Source organism: Melanerpes formicivorus, unplaced genomic scaffold (genome assembly GCF_026170545.1).
Source record: "Melanerpes formicivorus ecotype bairdi unplaced genomic scaffold, bMelFor1.0.p_v2 SCAF_141, whole genome shotgun sequence".
Classification (NCBI taxonomy): domain Eukaryota; kingdom Metazoa; phylum Chordata; class Aves; order Piciformes; family Picidae; genus Melanerpes; species Melanerpes formicivorus.
The window spans coordinates 849,480-871,144 of record NW_027142493.1 but is presented as its reverse complement, the minus strand read 5'-3'; the positions used below and the strand labels follow the sequence as shown (position 1 = coordinate 871,144).

General features: G+C 54.1%; 1 protein-coding gene and 1 long non-coding RNA gene across 6 annotated transcripts; both read left to right on the top strand.

Moving 5' to 3' along the window:
- Window positions 1-10,963: 10,963 nt before the first annotated feature.
- Window positions 10,964-16,664, top strand: LOC137456855 (rho guanine nucleotide exchange factor 17-like). Of its 5 annotated transcripts, XR_010991136.1 has the most exons (9): window positions 10,964-11,183; window positions 11,368-11,614; window positions 12,418-12,504; window positions 12,917-13,011; window positions 14,073-14,220; window positions 14,578-14,662; window positions 14,767-15,060; window positions 15,935-16,069; window positions 16,503-16,664. XR_010991136.1 is itself a non-coding variant. In XM_068168526.1 (8 exons), exons 4-8 carry the CDS (start codon window positions 12,974-12,976, stop codon window positions 16,619-16,621), a joined length of 588 nt encoding a protein of 195 aa, XP_068024627.1. In that variant the 5' UTR covers window positions 10,964-11,183; window positions 11,368-11,614; window positions 12,418-12,504; window positions 12,917-12,973; the 3' UTR covers window positions 16,622-16,664. The 5 variants fall into 5 exon arrangements, 2 of the variants coding, with proteins under 2 accessions (XP_068024627.1, XP_068024628.1); XR_010991135.1 differs by lacking the exon at window positions 14,578-14,662 and having other exon boundaries at window positions 14,770-15,060; XR_010991134.1 differs by lacking the exon at window positions 14,578-14,662.
- A 2,073-nt stretch (window positions 16,665-18,737) lies between these two features.
- On the top strand, window positions 18,738-20,218 carry LOC137456865 (uncharacterized). Its single transcript, XR_010991151.1, has 3 exons — window positions 18,738-18,823; window positions 19,008-19,254; window positions 20,057-20,218. It is a non-coding gene; the product is annotated as an uncharacterized lncRNA (long non-coding RNA).
- Window positions 20,219-21,665: the final 1,447 nt, after the last annotated feature.

Below are 21,665 nucleotides of genomic sequence, written 5' to 3'. Positions count from 1 at the left end.
ACCTTAGAACCTCAATAGAGGAGAGATGTGGAGGTTCAGGTGCAGAGGAGGGCAGGGAAGCTGGGGAAGGGCCTGGTGAACTAATGTGATGGAGATGGACTGAGGGAGCTGTGGATGGTTAGTTTGGAGAAGAGGAGGCAGAGGGGGAACCTCACTGCACTTCCCAGCTCCCTGAAAGGACGTTGTGGAGAGGCTGGGGGTTGTCTCCTCTCACAGATGATGTAGTGATAGTACAAAGAGGGAATGAATAGAATAGAATAGAATAGAATAGAATAGAATAGAATAGAATAGAATAGAATAGAATAGAATAGAATAGAATGGTTTAGACTAGACTAGACTTGACTAAGTAGAATGAATGGGAACTACCTGGGAGGTAGTACTGAATGGGAGGGAATGAACGGAGCAGAGCAGAATAGAATAGAATAGCATGGAACACAACAGAATAGAAAAGAATAGAATGGAAGACAACAGAATAGAAAAGAATAGACTAGACTAGAAGTAACCAGGTTGGAAAAGACCTTTGAGATCTTGAAGTCACTGTGTGCAGAGAAGGGCAGGAAAGCTGGTGAGGGGTTTGGAGCACCAGCTCTATGAGGAAAATTTGAGGGAGCTGGAGTTGATTAGCCTGGAGAAGAGGAGGCTCAGAGGAATCCCTGATAGACCCGAGAGGGAATGGATAGGATAGGATAGGATAGGATAGAATAGAATAGAATAGAATAGAATAGACCAGGTTGGAAAAGACCTTTGAGATCTTGAAGTCACCGTGTGCAGAGAAGGACAAGAAAGCTGGTGAGGTGTTTGGAGCACCAGCCCTGTGAGGAGAATTTGAGGGAGCTGGAGTTGATTAGCCTGGAGAAGAGGAGGCTCAGAGGAAACCCTTATTGCTGTCTTGACCTGCCTGAAGGGAGGTTGTAAGCAAGTGGGCATTGGTGTCTTCTCCCAGGTAACCAGCACCAGGATAGCAGCACAGAAAGCAATCCCTTTCCTTCAGCATGGCCTTCCCCCTACAAGGTGGAGCTCAGCACCACCAAATCTGATGGCAGCCAGTCCTTCCCCTTCAAGTTCTCCAATGCGATGCCAGGCTCTGCTTTGAGCAAGCCTTTGAGGATGCCAAGAAGAAGCTGGGTAAGAGCAGGGGCCGGGGGAGTGGATGTGGCAGTGGGCTCAGCATCACAAGCCAGGCTAGGCAGGCCTCCATCCATCTCACTTCCTCATCCTCCAAAGTTGTTTTTTTCCCAGCTTCCAGCAAAATCTGCCTGGACCCAGAGTTCCTCAAGGCCATCCCCACCATGAAGATGAGGAGCGGGATGCAGGTACTTGGTGCTGATGCCTGGGTTCAAGCATCCTACAGGACCTGCAAGTCCCTCCTGGAGGAGGTCAAGGCCAGGTTGGGTGAGGCCTTGAGCCACCTTAGAACGTCAATAGAGGAGAGATGTTGAGGTGCAGGAGCCAGTGCAGAGGAGGGCAGGGAAGCTGGGGAAGGGCCTGGTGAACTAATGTGATGGAGGTGGACTGAGGGAGCTGTGGATGGTTAGTTTGGAGAAGAGGAGGCAGAGGGGGAACCTCACTGCTCTTCACAGCTCCCTGAAAGGACATTGTGGAGAGGCTGGGGGTGGTTTCTTAGAGGAAATGAAGTGATAGAACCAAGAGGGAATGGATCGGATAGGATAGGATAGAATGGAATAGGATGGAATAGAACGGAGTAGAATAGACCAGGTTGGAAAAGACCTTTGAGATCTTGAAGTGATCGTGTCCAGAGAAGGGGTTGAAAGCTGGTGAGGGGTTTGGGGCACCAGCCCTGTGAGGAGACTCTGAGAGAGCTGGGGTTGATTAGCCTGGAGAAGAGGAGGCTCTGAGGAGCCCCTTATTGCTGTCCAGAACTACCCGAATGGAGATTATAGGCAGGTGGGCATTGGTGTCTTGTCCCAGGTAACCAGCACCAGGATAGCAGCGCAAGAAGCAATCCCTGTCCTGCAGCATGGCCTTCCCCCTACAAGGTGGAGCTCAGCACCACCAAATCTGATGGCATCCAGTCCTTCCCCTTCCAGTTCCCCAAGCCCAATGCCCTGCTCAGCTCGGAGAAGCCTTTGAGGATGCCAAAAAGAAGCTGGGTAAGAGCAGGTACTGGGGGAGTGGATGTGGCAGTAGGCTCAGCATCACAAGCCAGGCTAGGCAGGCCTCCATCCATCTCACTTCCTCATTCTCCAATGTGGTTTTTTTTCCCATCTTCCAGCAAAAACTGCCTGGACCCAGAGTTCCTCAAGGCCATCCCCACCATGAAGATGAGGAGCGGGATGCAGGTACTTGGTGCTGGTGCTTGGGTTCAAGCATCCTACAGGACCTGTAAGTCCCTCCTGGAGGTGGTCAAGGCCAGGTTGGTTGAGGCCTTGAGCCACATAGGCACCTCAATGGAGGAGAGATGTGGAGGTGCAGGAGCCCATGCAGAGGAGGGCAGGGAAGCTGGGGAAGGGCCTGGAGAACAAATCTGGTGGGGATCGACTGAGGGAGCTGTGGATGGTTAGTTTGGAGAAGAGGAGGCAGAGGGGGAACCTCACTGCTCTTCACAGCTCCCTGAAAGGACACTGTGGAGAGCTTGGGGGTGGTCTCTTCTCACAGGTTATGAACTGATAGAACCAAGAGTGAATGAATAGCATAGAGTAGAGTAGTCTAGATTAGACTAGACTAGACTAGTGCTAACTAGGTTGGCAAGGACCTTTGAGATCATGAAGTCACCGTGTCCAGAGGTGGGCAAGAAATCTGGTGAGGGGTTTGGAACACCAGCTCTATGAGGAGAATCTGAGGGAGCTGGGGTTGATTAGCTGAGAGAAGAGGAGGTTCAGAGGAGCCCCTTATTGCTGTCTAGAACTGCCCGAATTTGGGTTGTAACCAGGTGGGGGCTGGTGTCTCGTCCCAGGTAACCAGCACCAGGATAGCAGCATAAGAGCCAATCTCTGTCCTTCAGCATTGCCTTCCCCCAAAAAGTGAACCTTAGCACTACCTAAGCTATTGGGACCCACTCCTTCCCCTTCGAGTTCCCCAAGCCCAATGCCCTGCTCAGCTCGGAGAAGGCTTTGAGGATGCCAAGAAGAAGCTGGGTAAGAGCAGGGACCGGGGGAGTGGATGTGGCAGTGGGCTCAGCATCACAAGCCAGAATAGGCAAGGCCTCCATCCCTCCAGCACCATAGAGCACCAGCTCTATGAGGAGACTCTGAGGGAGCTGGGGTTGATTAGCCTGGAGAAGAGGAGGCTCTGAGGAGCCCCTTATTGCTGTTCAGAACTACCCGAAGGGAGATTATAGCCAGGTGGGCATTGGTGTCTTCTCGCAGGTAACCAGCACCAGGATAGCAGCACAAGATGCAATCCCTGTCCTTCAGCATGGCCTTCCCCCAACCAGGTGCATCTCAGCTCTACCTAAGCTGTTGGCACCCACTCCTTCCCCTTCGAGTTCCCCAAGCCCAATGCCCTGCTCAGCTCGGAGAAGCCTTTACGGATGCCAAGAAGAAGCTGGGTAAGAGCAGGGGCCGGGGGAGTGGATGTGGCAGTGGGCTCAGCATCACAAGCCAGGCTAGGCAGGCCTCCATCCATCTCACTTCCTCATTCTCCAAAGTTGTTTTTTTCCCAGCTTCCAGCAAAAACTGCCTGGACCCAGAGTTCCTCAAGGCCATCCCCACCATGAAGATGAGGAGCGGGATGCAGGTACTTGTGCTGATGCCTGGGTTCAAGCATCCTACAGGACCTGCAAGTCCCTCCTGGAGTTGGTCAAGGCCAGGATGGTTGAGGCCTTGAGCCACCTTAGAACGTCAATAGAGGAGAGATGTTGAGGTGCAGGAGCCAGTGCAGAGGAGGGCAGGGAAGCTGGGGAAGGGCCTGGTGAACTAATGTGATGGAGATGGACTGAGGGAGCTGTGGATGGTTAGTTTGGAGAAGAGGAGGCAGAGGAGGAACCTCACTGCTCTTCACAGCTCCCTGAAAGGACATTGTGGAGAGGCTGGGGGTGGTTTCTTAGAGGAAATGAAGTGATAGAACCAAGAGGGAATGGATCGGATAGGATAGGATAGAATGGAATAGGATGGAATAGAACAGAGTAGAATAGACCAGGTTGGAAAAGACCTTTGAGATCTTGAAGTGATCGTGTCCAGAGAAGGGGTTGAAAGCTGGTGAGGGGTTTGGGGCACCAGCCCTGTGAGGAGACTCTGAGAGAGCTGGGGTTGATTAGCCTGGAGAAGAGGAGGCTCTGAGGAGCCCCTTATTGCTGTCCAGAACTACCCGAATGGAGATTATAGGCAGGTGGGCATTGGTGTCTTGTCCCAGGTAACCAGCACCAGGATAGCAGCACAAGATGCAATCCCTGTCCTTCAGCATGGCCTTCCCCCAACCAGGTGCATCTCAGCTCTACCTAAGCTGTTGGCACCCACTCCTTCCCCTTCGAGTTCCCCAAGCCCAATGCCCTGCTCAGCTCGGAGAAGCCTTTGCGGATGCCAAGAAGAAGCTGGGTAAGAGCAGGGGCCGGGGGAGTGGATGTGGCAGTGGGCTCAGCATCACAAGCCAGGCTAGGCAGGCCTCCATCCATCTCATTTCCTCATTCTCCAAAGTTGTTTTTTTCCCAGCTTCCAGCAAAAACTGCCTGGACCCAGAGTTCCTCAAGGCCATCCCCACCATGAAGATGAGGAGCAGGATGCAGGTACTTTGTGCTGGTGCTTGGGTTCAAGCATCCTACAGGACCTGCAAGTCCCTCCCTTGAGGTGGTCAAGGCCAGGATGGTTGAGGCCTTGAGCCACCTTAGAACCTCAATAGAGGAGAGATGTGGAGGTTCAGGAGCCGGTGCAGAGGAGGGCAGGGAAGCTGGGGAAGGGCCTGGTGAACTAATGTGATGGAGATGGACTGAGGGAGCTGTGGATGGTTAGTTTGGAGAAGAGGAGGCAGAGGGGGAACCTCACTGCACTTCCCAGCTCCCTGAAAGGACGTTGTGGAGAGGCTGGGGGTTGTCTCCTCTCACAGATGATGTAGTGATAGTACAAAGAGGGAATGAATAGAATAGAATATTATAGAATAGAATAGAATAGAATAGAATGGTTTAGACTAGACTAGACTTGACTAACTAGAATGAATGGGAACTACCTGGGAGGTAGTACTGAATGGGAGGGAATGAACGGAGCAGAGCAGAATAGAATAGAATAGCATGGAACACAACAGAATAGAAAAGAATAGAATGGAAGACAACAGAATAGAAAAGAATAGACTAGACTAGAAGTAACCAGGTTGGAAAAGACCTTTGAGATCTTGAAGTCACTGTGTGCAGAGAAGGGCAAGAAAGCTGGTGAGGTGTTTGGAGCACCAGCCCTGTGAGGAGAATTTGAGGGAGCTGGAGTTGATTAGCCTGGAGAAGAGGAGGCTCAGAGGAAACCCTTATTGCTGTCTTGACCTGCCTGAAGGGAGGTTGTAAGCAAGTGGGCATTGGTGTCTTCTCCCAGGTAACCAGCACCAGGATAGCAGCACAGAAAGCAATCCCTTTCCTTCAGCATGGCCTTCCCCCTACAAGGTGGAGCTCAGCACCACCAAATCTGATGGCAGCCAGTCCTTCCCCTTCAAGTTCTCCAATGCGATGCCAGGCTCTGCTTTGAGCAAGCCTTTGAGGATGCCAAGAAGAAGCTGGGTAAGAGCAGGGGCCGGGGGAGTGGATGTGGCAGTGGGCTCAGCATCACAAGCCAGGCTAGGCAGGCCTCCATCCATCTCACTTCCTCATCCTCCAAAGTTGTTTTTTTCCCAGCTTCCAGCAAAATCTGCCTGGACCCAGAGTTCCTCAAGGCCATCCCCACCATGAAGATGAGGAGCGGGATGCAGGTACTTGGTGCTGATGCCTGGGTTCAAGCATCCTACAGGACCTGCAAGTCCCTCCTGGAGGTGGTCAAGGCCAGGTTGGGTGAGGCCTTGAGCCACCTTAGAACGTCAAAAGAGGAGAGATGTGGAGGTGGTGGAGCTGGTGCAGAGGAGGGCAGGGAAGCTGGGGAAGGGCCTGGTGAACTAATGTGATGGAGATGGACTGAGGGAGCTGTGGATGGTTAGTTTGGAGAAGAGGAGGCAGAGGAGGAACCTCACTGCTCTTCACAGCTCCCTGAAAGGACATTGTGGAGAGGCTGGGGGTGGTTTCTTAGAGGAAATGAAGTGATAGAACCAAGAGGGAATGGATCGGATAGGATAGGATAGAATGGAATAGGATGGAATAGGATGGAATAAAACAGAGTAGAATAGACCAGGTTGGAAAAGACCTTTGAGATCTTGAAATGATCTTGTCCAGAGAAGGGGTTGAAAGCTGGTGAGGGGTTTGGGGCACCAGCCCTATGAGGAGACTCTGAGGGAGCTGGGGTTGATTAGCCTGCAGAAGAGGAGGCTCTGAGGAGCCCCTTATTGCTGTCCAGAACTACCCGAATGGAGATTATAGGCAGGTGGGCATTGGTGTCTTGTCCCAGGTAACCAGCACCATGATAGCTGTGCAAGAAGCAATCCCTGTCCTACAGCATGGCCTTCCCCCTACAAGGTGGATCTCAGCACCACCAAATCTGATGGCATCCAGTCCTTCCCCTTCCAGTTCCCCAAGCCCAATGCCCTGCTCAGCTCGGAGAAGCCTTTGAGGATGCCAAAAAGAAGCTGGGTAAGAGCAGGGGCCGGGGGAGTGGATGTGGCAGTAGGCTCAGCATCACAAGCCAGGCTAGGCAGGCCTCCATCCATCTCACTTCCTCATTCTCCAATGTGGTTTTTTTTCCCATCTTCCAGCAAAAACTGCCTGGACCCAGAGTTCCTCAAGGCCATCCCCACCATGAAGATGAGGAGCGGGATGCAGGTACTTGGTGCTGGTGCTTGGGTTCAAGCATCCTACAGGACCTGCAAGTCCCTTCCTGGGGGTGGTCAAGGCCAGGTTGGTTGAGACCTTGAGCCACGTAGGCACCTCAATAGAGGAGAGTTGTGGAGGTGCAGGAGCCGGTGCAGAGGAGGGCAGGGAAGCTGGAGAAGGGCCTGGAGAACAAATCTGGTGGGGATCGACTGAGGGTGCTGTGGATGGTTAGTTTGGAGAAGAGGAGGCAGAGAGGGAACCTCACTGCACTTCAGAGCTCCCTGAAAGGACACTGTGGAGAGCTTGGGGGTGGTCTCTTCTCACAGGTAATGAAGTGATAGTACGAAGAGGGAATTAATACAATAGAATAGAATGGTTTAGACTAGACCAGAACTAACCAGATTGAAAAAGACCTTTGAGATCATGAAATCAATGTGTCTCGATAAGGGCAAGAGAGCTGGTGAGGACTTCAGAGCACAGGCCCTTGAGGAGAGACTGAGGGAGCTGGGGGTTCTTAGCCGAGAGAAGAGGAGGAGAATAAATCTGATGGGGATTGACTGAGGGAGCTGTGGATGGTTAGTTTGGAGAAGAGGAGGTGGAGGAGGGACCTCACTGCTCTTCACAGCTACCTGAAATGACATTGTGGAGATGTTGGGGGTGGTCTCTTCTCACAGGTTATGAACTGATAGAACCAAGAGTGAATGAATAGAATAGAGTAGAGTAGTCTAGACTAGACTAGACTAGAATAGAGCTAAATAGGTTGGCAAGGACCTTTGAGATCATGAAGTCACCATGTCCAGAGGAGGGCAAGAAATCTGGTGAGGGGTTTGGAACAGCAGCTCTATGAGGAGAATCTGAGGGAGCTGGGCTTGATTAGCCTGGAGAAGAGGAGGCTCAGAGGAGCCCCTTATTGCTGTTCAGAACTACCCGAAGGGAGGTTGTCGCCAGGTGGGCATTGGTGTCTTGTCGCAGGTAACCAGCACCAGGATAGCAGCACAAGATGCAATCCCTGTCCTTCAGCATGGCCTTCCCCCAACCAGGTGCATCTCAGCTCTACCTAAGCTGTTGGCACCCACTCCTTCCCCTTCGAGTTCCCCAAGCCCAATGCCCTGCTCAGCTCGGAGAAGCCTTTGCGGATGCCAAGAAGAAGCTGGGTAAGAGCAGGGGCCGGGGGAGTGGATGTGGCAGTGGGCTCAGCATCACAAGCCAGGCTAGGTAGGCCTCCATCCATCTCATTTCCTCATCCTCCAAAGTTGTTTTTTTCCCAGCTTCCAGCAAAAACTGCCTGGACCCAGAGTTCCTCAAGGCCATCCCCACCATGAAGATGAGGAGCGGGATGCAGGTACTTTGTGCTGGTGCTTGGGTTCAAGCATCCTACAGGACCTGCAAGTCCCTCCCTTGAGGTGGTCAAGGCCAGGATGGTTGAGGCCTTGAGCCACCTTAGAACCTCAATAGAGGAGAGATGTGGAGGTTCAGGAGCCGGTGCAGAGGAGGGCAGGGAAGCTGGGGAAGGGCCTGGTGAACTAATGTGATGGAGATGGACTGAGGGAGCTGTGGATGGTTAGTTTGGAGAAGAGGAGGCAGAGGGGGAACCTCACTGCACTTCCCAGCTCCCTGAAAGGACGTTGTGGAGAGGCTGGGGGTTGTCTCCTCTCACAGATGATGTAGTGATAGTACAAAGAGGGAATGAATAGAATAGAATATTATAGAATAGAATAGAATAGAATAGAATAGAATAGAATAGAATAGAATAGAATAGAATAGAATAGAATGGTTTAGACTAGACTAGACTTGACTAACTAGAATGAATGGGAACTACCTGGGAGGTAGTACTGAATGGGAGGGAATGAACGGAGCAGAGCAGAATAGAATAGAATAGCATGGAACACAACAGAATAGAAAAGAATAGAATGGAAGACAACAGAATAGAAAAGAATAGACTAGACTAGAAGTAACCAGGTTGGAAAAGACCTATGAGATCTTGAAGTCACTGTGTGCAGAGAAGGGCAGGAAAGCTGGTGAGGGGTTTGGAGCACCAGCTCTATGAGGAAAATTTGAGGGAGCTGGAGTTGATTAGCCTGGAGAAGAGGAGGCTCAGAGGAATCCCTGATAGACCCGAGAGGGAATGGATAGGATAGGATAGGATAGGATAGGATAGGATAGGATAGGATAGGATAGGATAGAATAGAATAGAATAGAATAGAATAGAATAGACCAGACCAGGTTGGAAAAGACCTTTGAGATCTTGAAGTCACCGTGTGCAGAGAAGGGCAAGAAAGCTGGTGAGGTGTTTGGAGCACCAGCCCTGTGAGGAGAATTTGAGGGAGCTGGAGTTGATTAGCCTGGAGAAGAGGAGGCTCAGAGGAAACCCTTATTGCTGTCTTGACCTGCCTGAAGGGAGGTTGTAAGCAAGTGGGCATTGGTGTCTTCTCCCAGGTAACCAGCACCAGGATAGCAGCACAGAAAGCAATCCCTTTCCTTCAGCATGGCCTTCCCCCTACAAGGTGGAGCTCAGCACCACCAAATCTGATGGCAGCCAGTCCTTCCCCTTCAAGTTCTCCAATGCGATGCCAGGCTCTGCTTTGAGCAAGCCTTTGAGGATGCCAAGAAGAAGCTGGGTAAGAGCAGGGGCCGGGGGAGTGGATGTGGCAGTGGGCTCAGCATCACAAGCCAGGCTAGGCAGGCCTCCATCCATCTCACTTCCTCATTCTCCAATGTGGTTTTTTTTCCCATCTTCCAGCAAAAACTGCCTGGACCCAGAGTTCCTCAAGGCCATCCCCACCATGAAGATGAGGAGCGGGATGCAGGCACTTGGTGCTGGTGCTTGGATTCAAGCATCCTACAGGACCTGTAAGTCCCTCCTGGAGGTGGTCAAGGCCAGGTTGGTTGAGGCCTTGAGCCACATAGGCACCTCAATGGAGGAGAGATGTGGAGGTGCAGGAGCCCATGCAGAGGAGGGCAGGGAAGCTGGGGAAGGGCCTGGAGAACAAATCTGGTGGGGATCGACTGAGGGAGCTGTGGATGGTTAGTTTGGAGAAGAGGAGGCAGAGGGGGAACCTCACTGCTCTTCACAGCTCCCTGAAAGGACGCTGTGGAGAGCTTGGGGGTGGTCTCTTCTCACAGGTTATGAACTGATAGAACCAAGAGTGAATGAATAGCATAGAGTAGAGTAGTCTAGACTAGACTAGACTAGACTAGTGCTAACTAGGTTGGCAAGGACCTTTGAGATCATGAAATCACCGTGTCCAGAGGTGGGCAAGAAATCTGGTGAGGGGTTTGGAACACCAGCTCTATGAGGAGAATCTGAGGGAGCTGGGGTTGATTAGCTGAGAGAAGAGGAGGTTCAGAGGAGCCCCTTATTGCTGTCTAGAACTGCCCGAATTTGGGTTGTAACCAGGTGGGGGCTGGTGTCTCGTCCCAGGTAACCAGCACCAGGATAGCAGCATAAGAGCCAATCTCTGTCCTTCAGCATTGCCTTCCCCCAAAAAGTGAACCTTAGCACTACCTAAGCTATTGGGACCCACTCCTTCCCCTTCGAGTTCCCCAAGCCCAATGCCCTGCTCAGCTCGGAGAAGGCTTTGAGGATGCCAAGAAGAAGCTGGGTAAGAGCAGGGACCGGGGGAGTGGATGTGGCAGTGGGCTCAGCATCACAAGCCAGAATAGGCAAGGCCTCCATCCCTCCAGCACCATAGAGCACCAGCTCTATGAGGAGACTCTGAGGGAGCTGGGGTTGATTAGCCTGGAGAAGAGGAGGCTCAGAGGAGCCCCTTATTGCTGTTCAGAGCTACCCGAAGGGAGATTATAGCCAGGTGGGCATTGGTGTCTTCTCGCAGGTAACCAGCACCAGGATAGCAGCACAAGATGCAATCCCTGTCCTTCAGCATGGCCTTCCCCCAACCAGGTGCATCTCAGCTCTACCTAAGCTGTTGGCACCCACTCCTTCCCCTTCGAGTTCCCCAAGCCCAATGCCCTGCTCAGCTCGGAGAAGCCTTTGCGGATGCCAAGAAGAAGCTGGGTAAGAGCAGGGGCCGGGGGAGTGGATGTGGCAGTGGGCTCAGCATCACAAGCCAGGCTAGGCAGGCCTCCATCCATCTCATTTCCTCATTCTCCAAAGTTGTTTTTTTCCCAGCTTCCAGCAAAAACTGCCTGGACCCAGAGTTCCTCAAGGCCATCCCCACCATGAAGATGAGGAGCGGGATGCAGGCACTTGGTGCTGGTGTTGGGTTCAAGCATCCTACAGGACCTGGAAATCCCTCCCAGTAGGTGGTCAAGGCCAGGTTGGCTGAGGCCTTGAGCCACCTTGACACCTCAATAGAGGAGAAATGTGGAGGTGCAGGAGCCAGTGCAGAGGAGGGTAAGGAGGCTGGGGAAGGGCCTGGAGAATAAATCTGATGAAGAGCAACTGAAGGAGCTGGGGGTGGTTAGTTTGGAGAAGAGGAGGCTGAGGGGAGACCTCTTTGCTCTCTGAGGGTCTTTTCCAAGCCAGATGGTTCTGTGATTCTGTCCCCCATTCCTTCCTCCTTCCTCCTCCTGCACAGATGAAGAGCTCCCCAGCTGCACGGAGGCCTCTGTGGAGACCACGAGCTCAGAGGAAGAGCCAGAAGCTGGCTTCATGCCCATCACTGGCCGCTCTGGGCAGAGCCGGCGCGGCGAGAGCCCTGCGGAGGGGCGAGCCCTGCGCCGCTCGAGCCGCGGCTCCTTCACCTGGGGCAGCCTGGAGGACCTCCTCAGCCTGGACCCTGAAGGCCATGAGAGCTCCATGTGGTTGGGCTGTGAGGATGGCTGGTGTGTATCCTGTGAGGACAGGCTGAGAGAGTTGGGGCTGTTGGGGCTGAGTCCAAGGGGCTCCAAGACACCTGGGGAGGGACTTTTTAGGGTGTCAGGGAGTGATAGGACTGGGAGGCTGGATCCAAGCTAGAGGAGGGGAGATTTAGATTAGACATTAGGAAGAAGTTCTTCCCCATGAGGGTGGTGAGAGAGTGGAACACGTTGCCCAGGGAGGTGGTGGAAGCCTCATGCCTGGAGGTTTTTAAGGCCAGGCTGGATGTGGCTGTGAGCAGCCTGCTCTGGTGTGAGGTGTCCCTGCCCAAGGCAGGGGGGATGGAACTGGCTGATCCTTGAGGTCCCTTCCAACCCTGACAATTCTGTGATTCTGTGAATGGGAGAGAGGCTGTGGGGAGACCTAAGAGTGACCTTACAGTATCTGAAGGCGGCTACAAGAAGGGTGGAGCGAGACTGCAAAGGCCTGCAGTGACAGGAGAAGAGGCAATGGCTTCAAACTGGAGCAGAGCAGATTTAGATTGGATGTTAGGAACAAGTTCTGCGCCATGAGGGTGGTGGAACACTGGAACAGGTTGCCCTGGGAGATGGTTGAGGTCCCATCCCTGGAGATATTCAAGGTGAGGCTGGACAGGGCCCTGGGCGACCTGAGCTACTTGAGGATGTCCCTGCTAACTGCAGAGGGGGTTGAACTGCATGACCTTTGGAGGTCCCTTCCATCCCAGACCATTCTATGACACTTAATATGGGGTAGAGCCCCTCCCCACCCCCATCCCAGGTGAGCCTCCAGCTTTGCTCTTCTCCTGCAGCATCCACGTGTAGCAGTCCTCGGACAACATCCGTACCGGGGAGAGCAGCGTGAAGATGCAACACGCTGCTGCTGTCATGTGCATCTTGTAAGTGATGAGCAAGAAGCTCTTTTGGCTCTAGGATGTGCCTAGCAGGGTGCTTCGGGGTGGGGGGTGGGGGGGCAAGCAGGACTTTCACCCTGCTGATAGGGCAAGGGGCAAGGGATGTAAACTACAGCACAGGAGGCTGCACCTCAGGCCGAGGAGGAACTTCTTGATTGTGAGGGTGACAGAGCCCTGGAGCAGGCTGCCCGGAGAGGTTGTGGAGTCTCCTCCTCTGGAGACTTCCAAGCCCCATCTGGATGTGTTCCTGTGCAACCTGTGCTGGATTCTATGGTGCTGCTCTGGCAGGGGGGCTGGACTCGCTGATCTCCAGAGGCCCCTCCCAACCCCTAGCATCCTGTGGTCCTGTGATCCTGGGACTCTTCATCTGGTTGCCAACGAGTTCTTCTCCCTGCAGGTACCTGGATAACCAAGTTATTGTCTCCTTGGCCAATGGGGAGCCTGTTGTGTACCAATGGGAGGCAGGTGAGGCTGGTCTGGAGACATCCAAAGGTACTGGTGGGGTTAAAGGCAGCCCCAAAGGGATAGTTGTTGGGTGGGTGGCATGGGCAGCCCCTTGTTGAGGGATGCCTGAGGTGCTGGTGGCTTCCCTGCTTGCATAGTATCATAGAATCATACAATCCTATTGGGTTGGAAGAGACCTTAAAGGTCATCTAGATCCAAGCCCCTGCCATGGGCAGGGACACCTCCCACCAGCCCAGGTTGCTCGAGGCCTCATCCAACCTGGCCTTGAACACCTCCAGGGCTGGGGCAGGGAAGGGGCAGCAGGTTGAGGGAGGTGATGCTCCCCCTCTAGTCCAGTCTGGTGAGACCACACCTGGAGCACTGTGTCCAGTTCCAGAGCCTCTATTCCAGGAAGGATCTGGAGGTGCTGGAGGGTGTCCAGAGAAGATCCACAAGGAGGAGCAGAGGGCTGGAGCTCCTCTTCTAAGAGGACAGCCTGAGGGAGTTGGGGCTGTGCAGTCTGGAGAAGAGAAGGCTCCGAGGAGACCTTCTTGTGGCCTTCCAGTATCTGAAGGAAAGCTGGGGAGGGACTTTTGAGGGTGTCAGGAAGTGGTAGGACAGGAGGGGATGAAGCAAAACTAGAAGTGGGTAGATTCAGATTGGATGTTAGGAAGAAGTTCTTCCCCAGGAGGGTGGTGAGAGCCTGGCACAGGTTGCCCAGGGAGGTGCCTGGAGGTTTTTAAGGCCAGGCTGGAGATGGCTGTGAGCAGCCTGCTCTAGTGTGAGGTGTCCCTGGCCATGGCAGGGGGGATGGAACTGGCTGATCCTTGAGGTCCCTTCCAACCCTGACAATTCTATGATTCTATGACATCCCTTGAAGGGTTCTGGAGACCCAAAACTGGAGTCAGGTGGAGGTGTGCCTCCTCCTTCTGGTCCCTGCCTACCAGCTTGCATCCCCTGGTGTCTTCAGCTCATGTCCCCTTTTGCTGAGGACCTGGAGGTGGACATCTCCGCCCCCCACAACATGGGATGGTCCTAATGGCTTGGTGAAGATGGAGATTTCTTTGGCAGACTTTTGACTACCAAGCCCACTCCCACCACCCTCACAGGCTGCTTCTGGGACCCCCAAAACTCCAAATGCCTGTCCCTGGGCTCCCCAGGGATCCTCATCACCAAGATGGTGGCAGTGGCCGGGAAGCTGTGGTGCGGCTGCCACAGCCAAGTCATCGTCCTCAGCACACCACCTTGGCACAAGAGGTACAGTGGGCAGCAGTGGGAGGTCTGGAGGGGTGGTGGTGACCATTAGTCTGTAGAAGAGAAGACTGAGAGGGGATTTGATAAATGGTTTTCAATACCTGAGGGCTGGGGGTCAAGAGGGAGGGGACAGGCTCTGCTCAGCTGCACCCTGGGATAGAGAGGGGCAATGGGTGTAAACTGCAGCACAGGAGGTTCCACCTCAACATGAGGCAGAACCTCCTTAACTGTGAGGGTCACACAGCCCTGGCACAGGCTGCCCAGAGAGGCTGTGGAGTCTCCTTCTCTGGAGTCTTCCAAGCCCCATCTGGATGTGTTCCTGTGTGACCTGTGCTGGATTCTATGGTGCTGCTCTGGCAGCGGGGCTGGACTCGACGATCTCCAGAGGTCCCTTCCAACCCCTGGCCTCCTGGGAGCCTGTGATCCTGTGTTTGTTGGCATTGTGGTGGGTTGAAAGTTCCCCCCCCACCCCCAACACTAAATTTGCCAGACCAGCTCAGTTGGAAGCAAATGAAAAAGCTGATCTTTATTTTCCCGTTTTCCACCCAGCAGTGATTTGTTGACGTTTGACTGCTTTCTGTTCAAGATCTGTGGGGAAATTTTAAAGGCACAGCCTGAAACCCCCCCAGCAGCCTCACTGGCATGGCTGTGCCTCTTGTCACCCCCAGCACACGCTCCAGGTGGGCCAGGACAGCGGGCGCGGCGTCACCTGCATGGTGAGCGCGGGCAGCGGCGTCTGGGTGGCACTGCAGAGCAGTGCCCAGGTCCGGCTCTACCACGCCACCAGCTACGAGCAGTTGGCCGAAGCTGACATCACCCCTCCCGTGCACAAAATGCTGGCTGGTGAGTCCCCAGCTGGAGGCACAGCTCCTGTGGGTGCCCACTGCGGTCGTACCCATCAGGGTCTCCTGTGGATGCCCGTCGCGGTTGCCAGCGGGTTTTGGATGTGGTGCTTGGGGGCTGTGGTTTGAGGGGGTGAACTTTGTAGGAGTAGGGTTCTGGGTTGGACTTGGTTGATGCTCAGGGCCTCACTTCTGCTCCACCACTGTCCAGCGGCCGTGGCCATGATGCCATATTGCACCCCAGGCACTCCCAGACGTCTCTGGGCTTGGCTGTTGCCTCGCAAGGTTTTTCCTCTCTGGGTGCCTGCGCTCGGCTGGTGCCGAGTTGCCCGGCAGAGACCTTTGGGGGAAGGAAAGTCCTCTTTTGCTTGCCTGTGTCTCATCAGCCATTTGCTCTAAGAGCTGTCAGGCTTTTGAATGAGCTCCAGGCTTTTGAATGGTTTACTGTAGAGGAGTGGGCCACAGAGTTCCACCTCCAGCCTGCCCCGCTTTGGATGTCTGACCTGGCTGCCAAGTTGCAGAGACATGCAGAGCAGTTGCCTCAGATTGGAGGGAAGTTGAGTGAGGGCATCACTGACTGGCATGCAGTCAGCACGGCCCTGCTTCAACTCCCCCAGAATGCAAGCCTAAATGTGAGCAGGCAGGAAAGTCGGGGGAGCCAACTGCACAAAGCCCTCCTGGAAAAGACAGAGGCTTTGGGGAAGGCAAAAAGAGCACTGAAGAGGACCAAGGAGGCAAAGGAGCTGGAAGCTCAGCAAAAGAAGCAAGAGGAAGAGGAAGCTGATGGCATGAAGAAGGCAGCAGTGCTGCAGCAACAAGTGGCTTTGTGCCTGTGTGAGCAGCAGCTGTTGTTGATGCTCCTGCCTTTTTCACAGGAGCCACAAGAGGCTGGCATGGCACTGGCAGCGGCGTCTGGAGGAGAACCCTACTCTCACAGCCTGCCTGGGGCTTGCTGGGGAGCGAGGGGAAATTCCTTGGAGCATCTTCCAGTGTGATTCCTCAGTCTTCAGGTGGGTTCAGAAGTCTGGTTGGCTTTTGCCTGTGTTAGTGAGAGAGTGGGAGTCTTTGCCGTGTCATTTGTGGCCAGGTGGAGTGGGAGCAAAGAAGCTGCCTGCTTCTCCTGATGAGGCCAAGGCAGTTCCTGTGAGGTAGAAAAGGTGTAGGGTCTAAGGGTCAGCAGATGCCATTTGGGGGTGTGCCTGGGTTGGTTTGTTTGGAGCCTCTGGACTTTCTTTCCTGGGCTTTAGCAAGCCAGTGGACAGTCATGGAAAATGGTCTTTCTTCCTCTCTGTGTGTCCCTTTCACCCTTTGTTTCCTCTGGAGGGCTTTCATGTCTCCACAGCTTGACAGTGTCCTGTCATGGCCGATGGCTGTGCATGGACATCTCCTGGGCTGGGTCTGCTGCCGTAGAACTAACTCTGGATTTTGCTTTGTCTCTCCCAGCCACTCGTGACAACACAACCAGATGTGCGTGGGCTTCTGCCTGGACATCTCCTGCTCTTTCACCACTGGGAACTGATGTCTATTTTTTATTTGTTGGCACTGATGTCATTTTGATTTGAGCTGACCACAGGTTGTCAGCCACAATAAACTATTTTACCCTGAGAGGAGGTGGCTGTGTGTTTCCATCGACATCCCAGGAGGCTTAACATGAGCCTGCAGTGTGCCCAGGCAGCCAAGAGGGCCAATGGCATCCTGGCCTGCATCAGGAAGAGTGTGGCCAGCAGGAGCAGGGAGGTCATTCTGCCCCTGTATACTGCACTGGTTAGGCCACACCTTGAGTGCTGTGTCCAGTTCTGGGCCCCTCAGTTTAGGAAGGATGTTGACTTGCTGGAACGAGTCCAGAGAAGAGCAACAAAGTTGGTGAGGGGTTTGGAACACAAGCCCTACGAGGAGAGGCTGAGGGAGCTGGGGCTGCTTAGCCTGGAGAAGAGGAGACTCAGGGGTGACCTTATCACTCTCTACAACTACCTGAAGGGAGGTTGTAGACAGGCTGATGATGGTCTCTTCTCCCAGGCACCCAGTACCAGAACAAGAGGACACAGTCTCAGGCTGCGCCAGGGGAGGTTCAGGTTAGATATTAGGAAGAAGTTCTATACAGAGAGAGTGATTGCCCATTGGAATGGGCTGCCCGGGGAGGTGGTGGAGTCGCCGTCATTGGAGGTGTTCAGGTGGAGACTTGATGGGGTGCTTGGTGCCATGGGTTAGCTGTTTGGGTGGGTTGGATTGGTTGATGGGTTGGACACGATGATCTTGAAGGTCTCTTCCAACCTGGTTTGGTTTATTCTAATAAAAAGGTTTATTCTAATAAAGCATCCTACAGGACCTGCAAGTCCCTCCTGGAGGTGGTCAAGGCCAGGTTGGTTGAGGCCTTGAGCCACCTTAGAACGTCAATAGAGGAGAGATGTGGAGGTGCAGGAGCCGGTGCAGAGGAGGGCAGGGAAACTGGGGAAGGGCCTGGTGAACTAATGTGATGGAGATGGACTGAGGGAGCTGTGGATGGTTAGTTTGGAGAAGAGGAGGCAGAGGGGGAACCTCACTGCTCTTCACAGCTCCCTGAAAGGACACTGTGGAGAGCTTGGGGGTGGTCTCTTCTCACAGGTAATGAAGTGATAGTACGAAGAGGGAATTAATAGAATAGAATAGAATGGTTTAGAGTAGACCAGAACTAACCAGATTGAAAAAGACCTTTGAGATCATGAAATCAATGTGTCTCGATAAGGGCAAGAGAGCTGGTGAGGGCTTCAGAGCACAGGCCCTTGAGGAGAGACTGAGGGAGCTGGGGGTTCTTAGCCGAGAGAAGAGGAGGAGAATAAATCTGATGGGGATTGACTGAGGGAGCTGTGGATGGTTAGTTTGGAGAAGAGGAGGTGGAGGAGGGACCTCACTGCTCTTCACAGCTACCTGAAATGACATTGTGGAGATGTTGGGGGTGGTCTCTTCTCACAGGTTATGAACTGATAAAACCAAGAGTGAATGAATAGCATAGAGCAAGTAGTCTAGACTAGACTAGACTAGAGCTAACCAGGTTGGAAAAGACCTTTGAGATCATGAAGTCACCATGTCCAGACGAGGGCAAGAACTCTGGTGAGGGGTTTGGAACACCAGCTCTATGAGGAGAATCTGAGGGAGCTGGGGTTGATTAGCTGAGAGAAGAGGAGGTTCAGAGGAGCCCCTTATTGCTGTCTAGACCTGCCTCAAGGGAGATTATAGCCAGGTGGGCATTGATGTCTTGTCCCAGGTAACCAGCACCAGGATAGCAGCACAAGATGCAATCCTATCCTTCAGCATGGCCTTTCCCCAACAAGGTGCAGCTCAGCACTACCTAAGCTGTTGGCACCCACTCCTTCCCCTTCGAGTTCCCCAAGCCCAATGCCCTGCTCAGCTCGGAGAAGCCTTTGAGGATGCCAAGAAGAAGCTGGGTAAGAGCAGGGACCGGGGGAGTGGATGTGGCAGTAGGCTCAGCATCACAAGCCAGGCTAGGCAGGCCTCCATCCATCTCACTTCCTTATTCTCCAATGTGGTTTTTTTTCCCCAGATTCCAGCAAATACTGCCTGGACCCAGAGTTCCTCGAGGCCATCCCCACCATGAAGATGAGGAGCGGGATGCAGGCACTTGGTGCTGCTGCTTGGGTTCAAGCATCCTACAGGACCTGCAAGTCCCTCCCAGGAGGTGGTCAAGGCCAGGTTGGCTGAGGCCTTGAGCCACCTTGACACCTCAATAGAGGAGAAATGTGGAGGTGCAGGAGCCAGTGCAGAGGAGGGTAAGGAGGCTGGGGAAGGGCCTGGTGAACTAATGTGATGGAGATGGACTGAAGGAGCTGGGGGTGGTTAGTTTGGAGAAGAGGAGGCTGAGGGGAGACCTCTTTGCTCTCTGAGGGTCTTTTCCAAGCCAGATGGTTCTGTGATTCTGTCCCCCATTCCTTCCTCCTTCCTCCTCCTGCACAGATGAAGAGCTCCCCAGCTGCACGGAGGCCTCTGTGGAGACCACGAGCTCAGAGGAAGAGCCAGAAGCTGGCTTCATGCCCATCACTGGCCGCTCTGGGCAGAGCCGGCGCGGCGAGAGCCCTGCGGAGGGGCGAGCCCTGCGCCGCTCGAGCCGCGGCTCCTTCACCTGGGGCAGCCTGGAGGACCTCCTCAGCCTGGACCCTGAAGGCCATGAGAGCTCCATGTGGTTGGGCTGTGAGGATGGCTGGTGTGTATCCTGTGAGGACAGGCTGAGAGAGTTGAGGCTGTTGGGGCTGAGTCTGGGGAAGAGAAGGCTCCGAGGAGACCTTCTTGTGGCCTTCCGGTATCTGAAGGGGGCTCCAAGAAACCTGGGGAGGGACTTTTTAGGGTGTCAGGGAGTGATAGGACTGGGAGGCTGGATCCAAGCTAGAGGAGGGGAGATTTAGATTAGACATTAGGAAGAAGTTCTTCCCCATGAGGGTGGTGAGAGAGTGGAACACGTTGCCCAGGGAGGTGGTGGAAGCCTCATGCCTGGAGGTTTTTAAGGCCAGGCTGGATGTGGCTGTGAGCAGCCTGCTCTGGTGTGAGGTGTCCCTGCCCAAGGCAGGGGGGATGGAACTGGCTGATCCTTGAGGTCCCTTCCAACCCTGACAATTCTGTGATTCTGTGAATGGGAGAGAGGCTGTGGGGAGACCTAAGAGTGACCTTACAGTATCTGAAGGCGGCTACAAGAAGGGTGGAGCGAGACTGCAAAGGCCTGCAGTGACAGGAGAAGAGGCAATGGCTTCAAACTGGAGCAGAGCAGATTTAGATTGGATGTTAGGAACGAGTTCTGCGCCATGAGGGTGGTGGAACACTGGAACAGGTTGCCCTGGGAGATGGTTGAGGTCCCATCCCTGGAGATATTCAAGGTGAGGCTGGACAGAGCCCTGGGCGACCTGAGCTACTTGAGGATGTCCCTGCTAACTGCAGAGGGGGTTGAACTGCATGACCTTTGGAGGTCCCTTCCATCCCAGACCTAACTCTGGATTTTGCTTTGTCTCTCCCAGCCACTCGTGACAACACAACCAGATGTGCGTGGGCTTCTGCCTGGACATCTCCTGCTCTTTCACCACTGGGAACTGATGTCTATTTTTTATTTGTTGGCACTGATGTCATTTTGATTTGAGCTGACCACAGGTTGTCAGCCACAATAAACTATTTTACCCTGAGAGGAGGTGGCTGTGTGTTTCCATCGACATGCCAGGAGCCTAAACCAGTCCTGCTGCTGGAGACACCTGGGTATCCCCGGCAGGAAATCCTGCTCCTCTTCCCCTGCTCTCAGAATGAGGCTCAAGCTCTCCTTCTTCTGGCGTGGTTTGGTGCTGTTGTTCTGGTGGTGTGGTTTGGTTTTTTGGCTTTAGTGGTGTGGTTCTGGTGGTGTGGTTTGGCATTGTGGCTTGTGGAGAGGGTCCGGTGGAGTGGTTTGGTGGTGAGTTTTTTGTGTTGTGGTTCTTGTGGTGAGATTCTGGTGGTGTGGTTCTAGCCTAATGGTGTAGGTCTGGTGGGGTGGGAGTGGGAGGAGTGGCAGTGGTGGCTGTGGTGGTGGCAGAGCCCGCAGCAAGCTGCCCGTGTGCTGCTGCCGATCACCACGCAGAGGGTCCTGAGGTTCCTGCGGCGCAGGACGGCCCGGGTGAGCCCCATGCCCTGTGGGAGCGGCAGAGATGAGCTGCAGCCTGAGGGCCAGGAGCATGCCAGCAGCAGCCAGCACAAGCAGCGCAGGTAGTGGGGCTGGGGCAGAGGCAGGCAGGCGCTGGGTGGCAGCCTCCGGGGCTCTCGTCCTGCCCCGCGGCTTGTGGCTCCTCCTCCTCTGCAGGAGCTCCCTCTGGGCCGGGCGGGTGAGAAGGGTCTGTGAGCAGGGCCGTGGTCGGGCCTCCACGGGGCTGTGTTTTCTCTCTTGACAGCTGCAGAGCACGGGCTGTGGAGCCCCGGGAGCAGGGGAAGAGGGCAGAGGTTGCTCCGAGCTGGGCTCTGTGTGCAGCGGGAGCTGCTGGAGAGACGAAGGCTGCCCCTGCTGTGAGCGCAGCAGGCAGCGCTGTGCAGCCGCAAGGAGGCTGTGGGGACGAGGCTGTCAGATGCCCTCTCGGTAGGTTGCTGTGGAGCTGGGAGACCGGGAAGGGTGGTGTGGGGGTGCTGATGCTGGGCAAAGATGCTCTGCTAGGCACGGTCCAAGGAGAGCAGGATTCTGCAGACTCTGAGTGGAAACGTAAATGTGAGCTGGCTGGAAGGTGAGGTGAGCCAACTGCACAAAGCGCTCCGGGAAACGAGAGAGGCTTTGGGCAAGGCAAAAAGAGCACTGAAGAGGACGGCGAAGGAGCTGGAAACTGAGCAAAAGAGGCCACGGGTCTTGATATGACTACAGATTCTCTACCACAATAAACTATTTCATCCTGGGAGGAGGTGGCTCTGTGTTTCCATCTACATCATGGGAAACTAAACCAGTTGTGCTGCTGGAGACACCTGGGTATCCCAGGCTCTCACATCACACTATGGGCCCCCCTTGCTTGCCCTCCCTCACTCTCTGCACAGTTTCCTGATATGATTTCATGGTGGGACCCTTGTCCTAGGGACATTTTTGCCTGATGAGAAATTCCAGGTGGGAAAGGGGAGGAAAACACC

Coding starts and splice junctions, on each gene's coding strand:
- LOC137456855 (XM_068168526.1), top strand. Junction 15,061..15,934: donor CGTGCACAAAATGCTGGCTG/GTGAGTCCCCAG, acceptor CCTTTTTCACAG/GAGCCACAAGAGGCTGGCAT. Junction 16,070..16,502: donor TGTGATTCCTCAGTCTTCAG/GTGGGTTCAGAA, acceptor TGTCTCTCCCAG/CCACTCGTGACAACACAACC.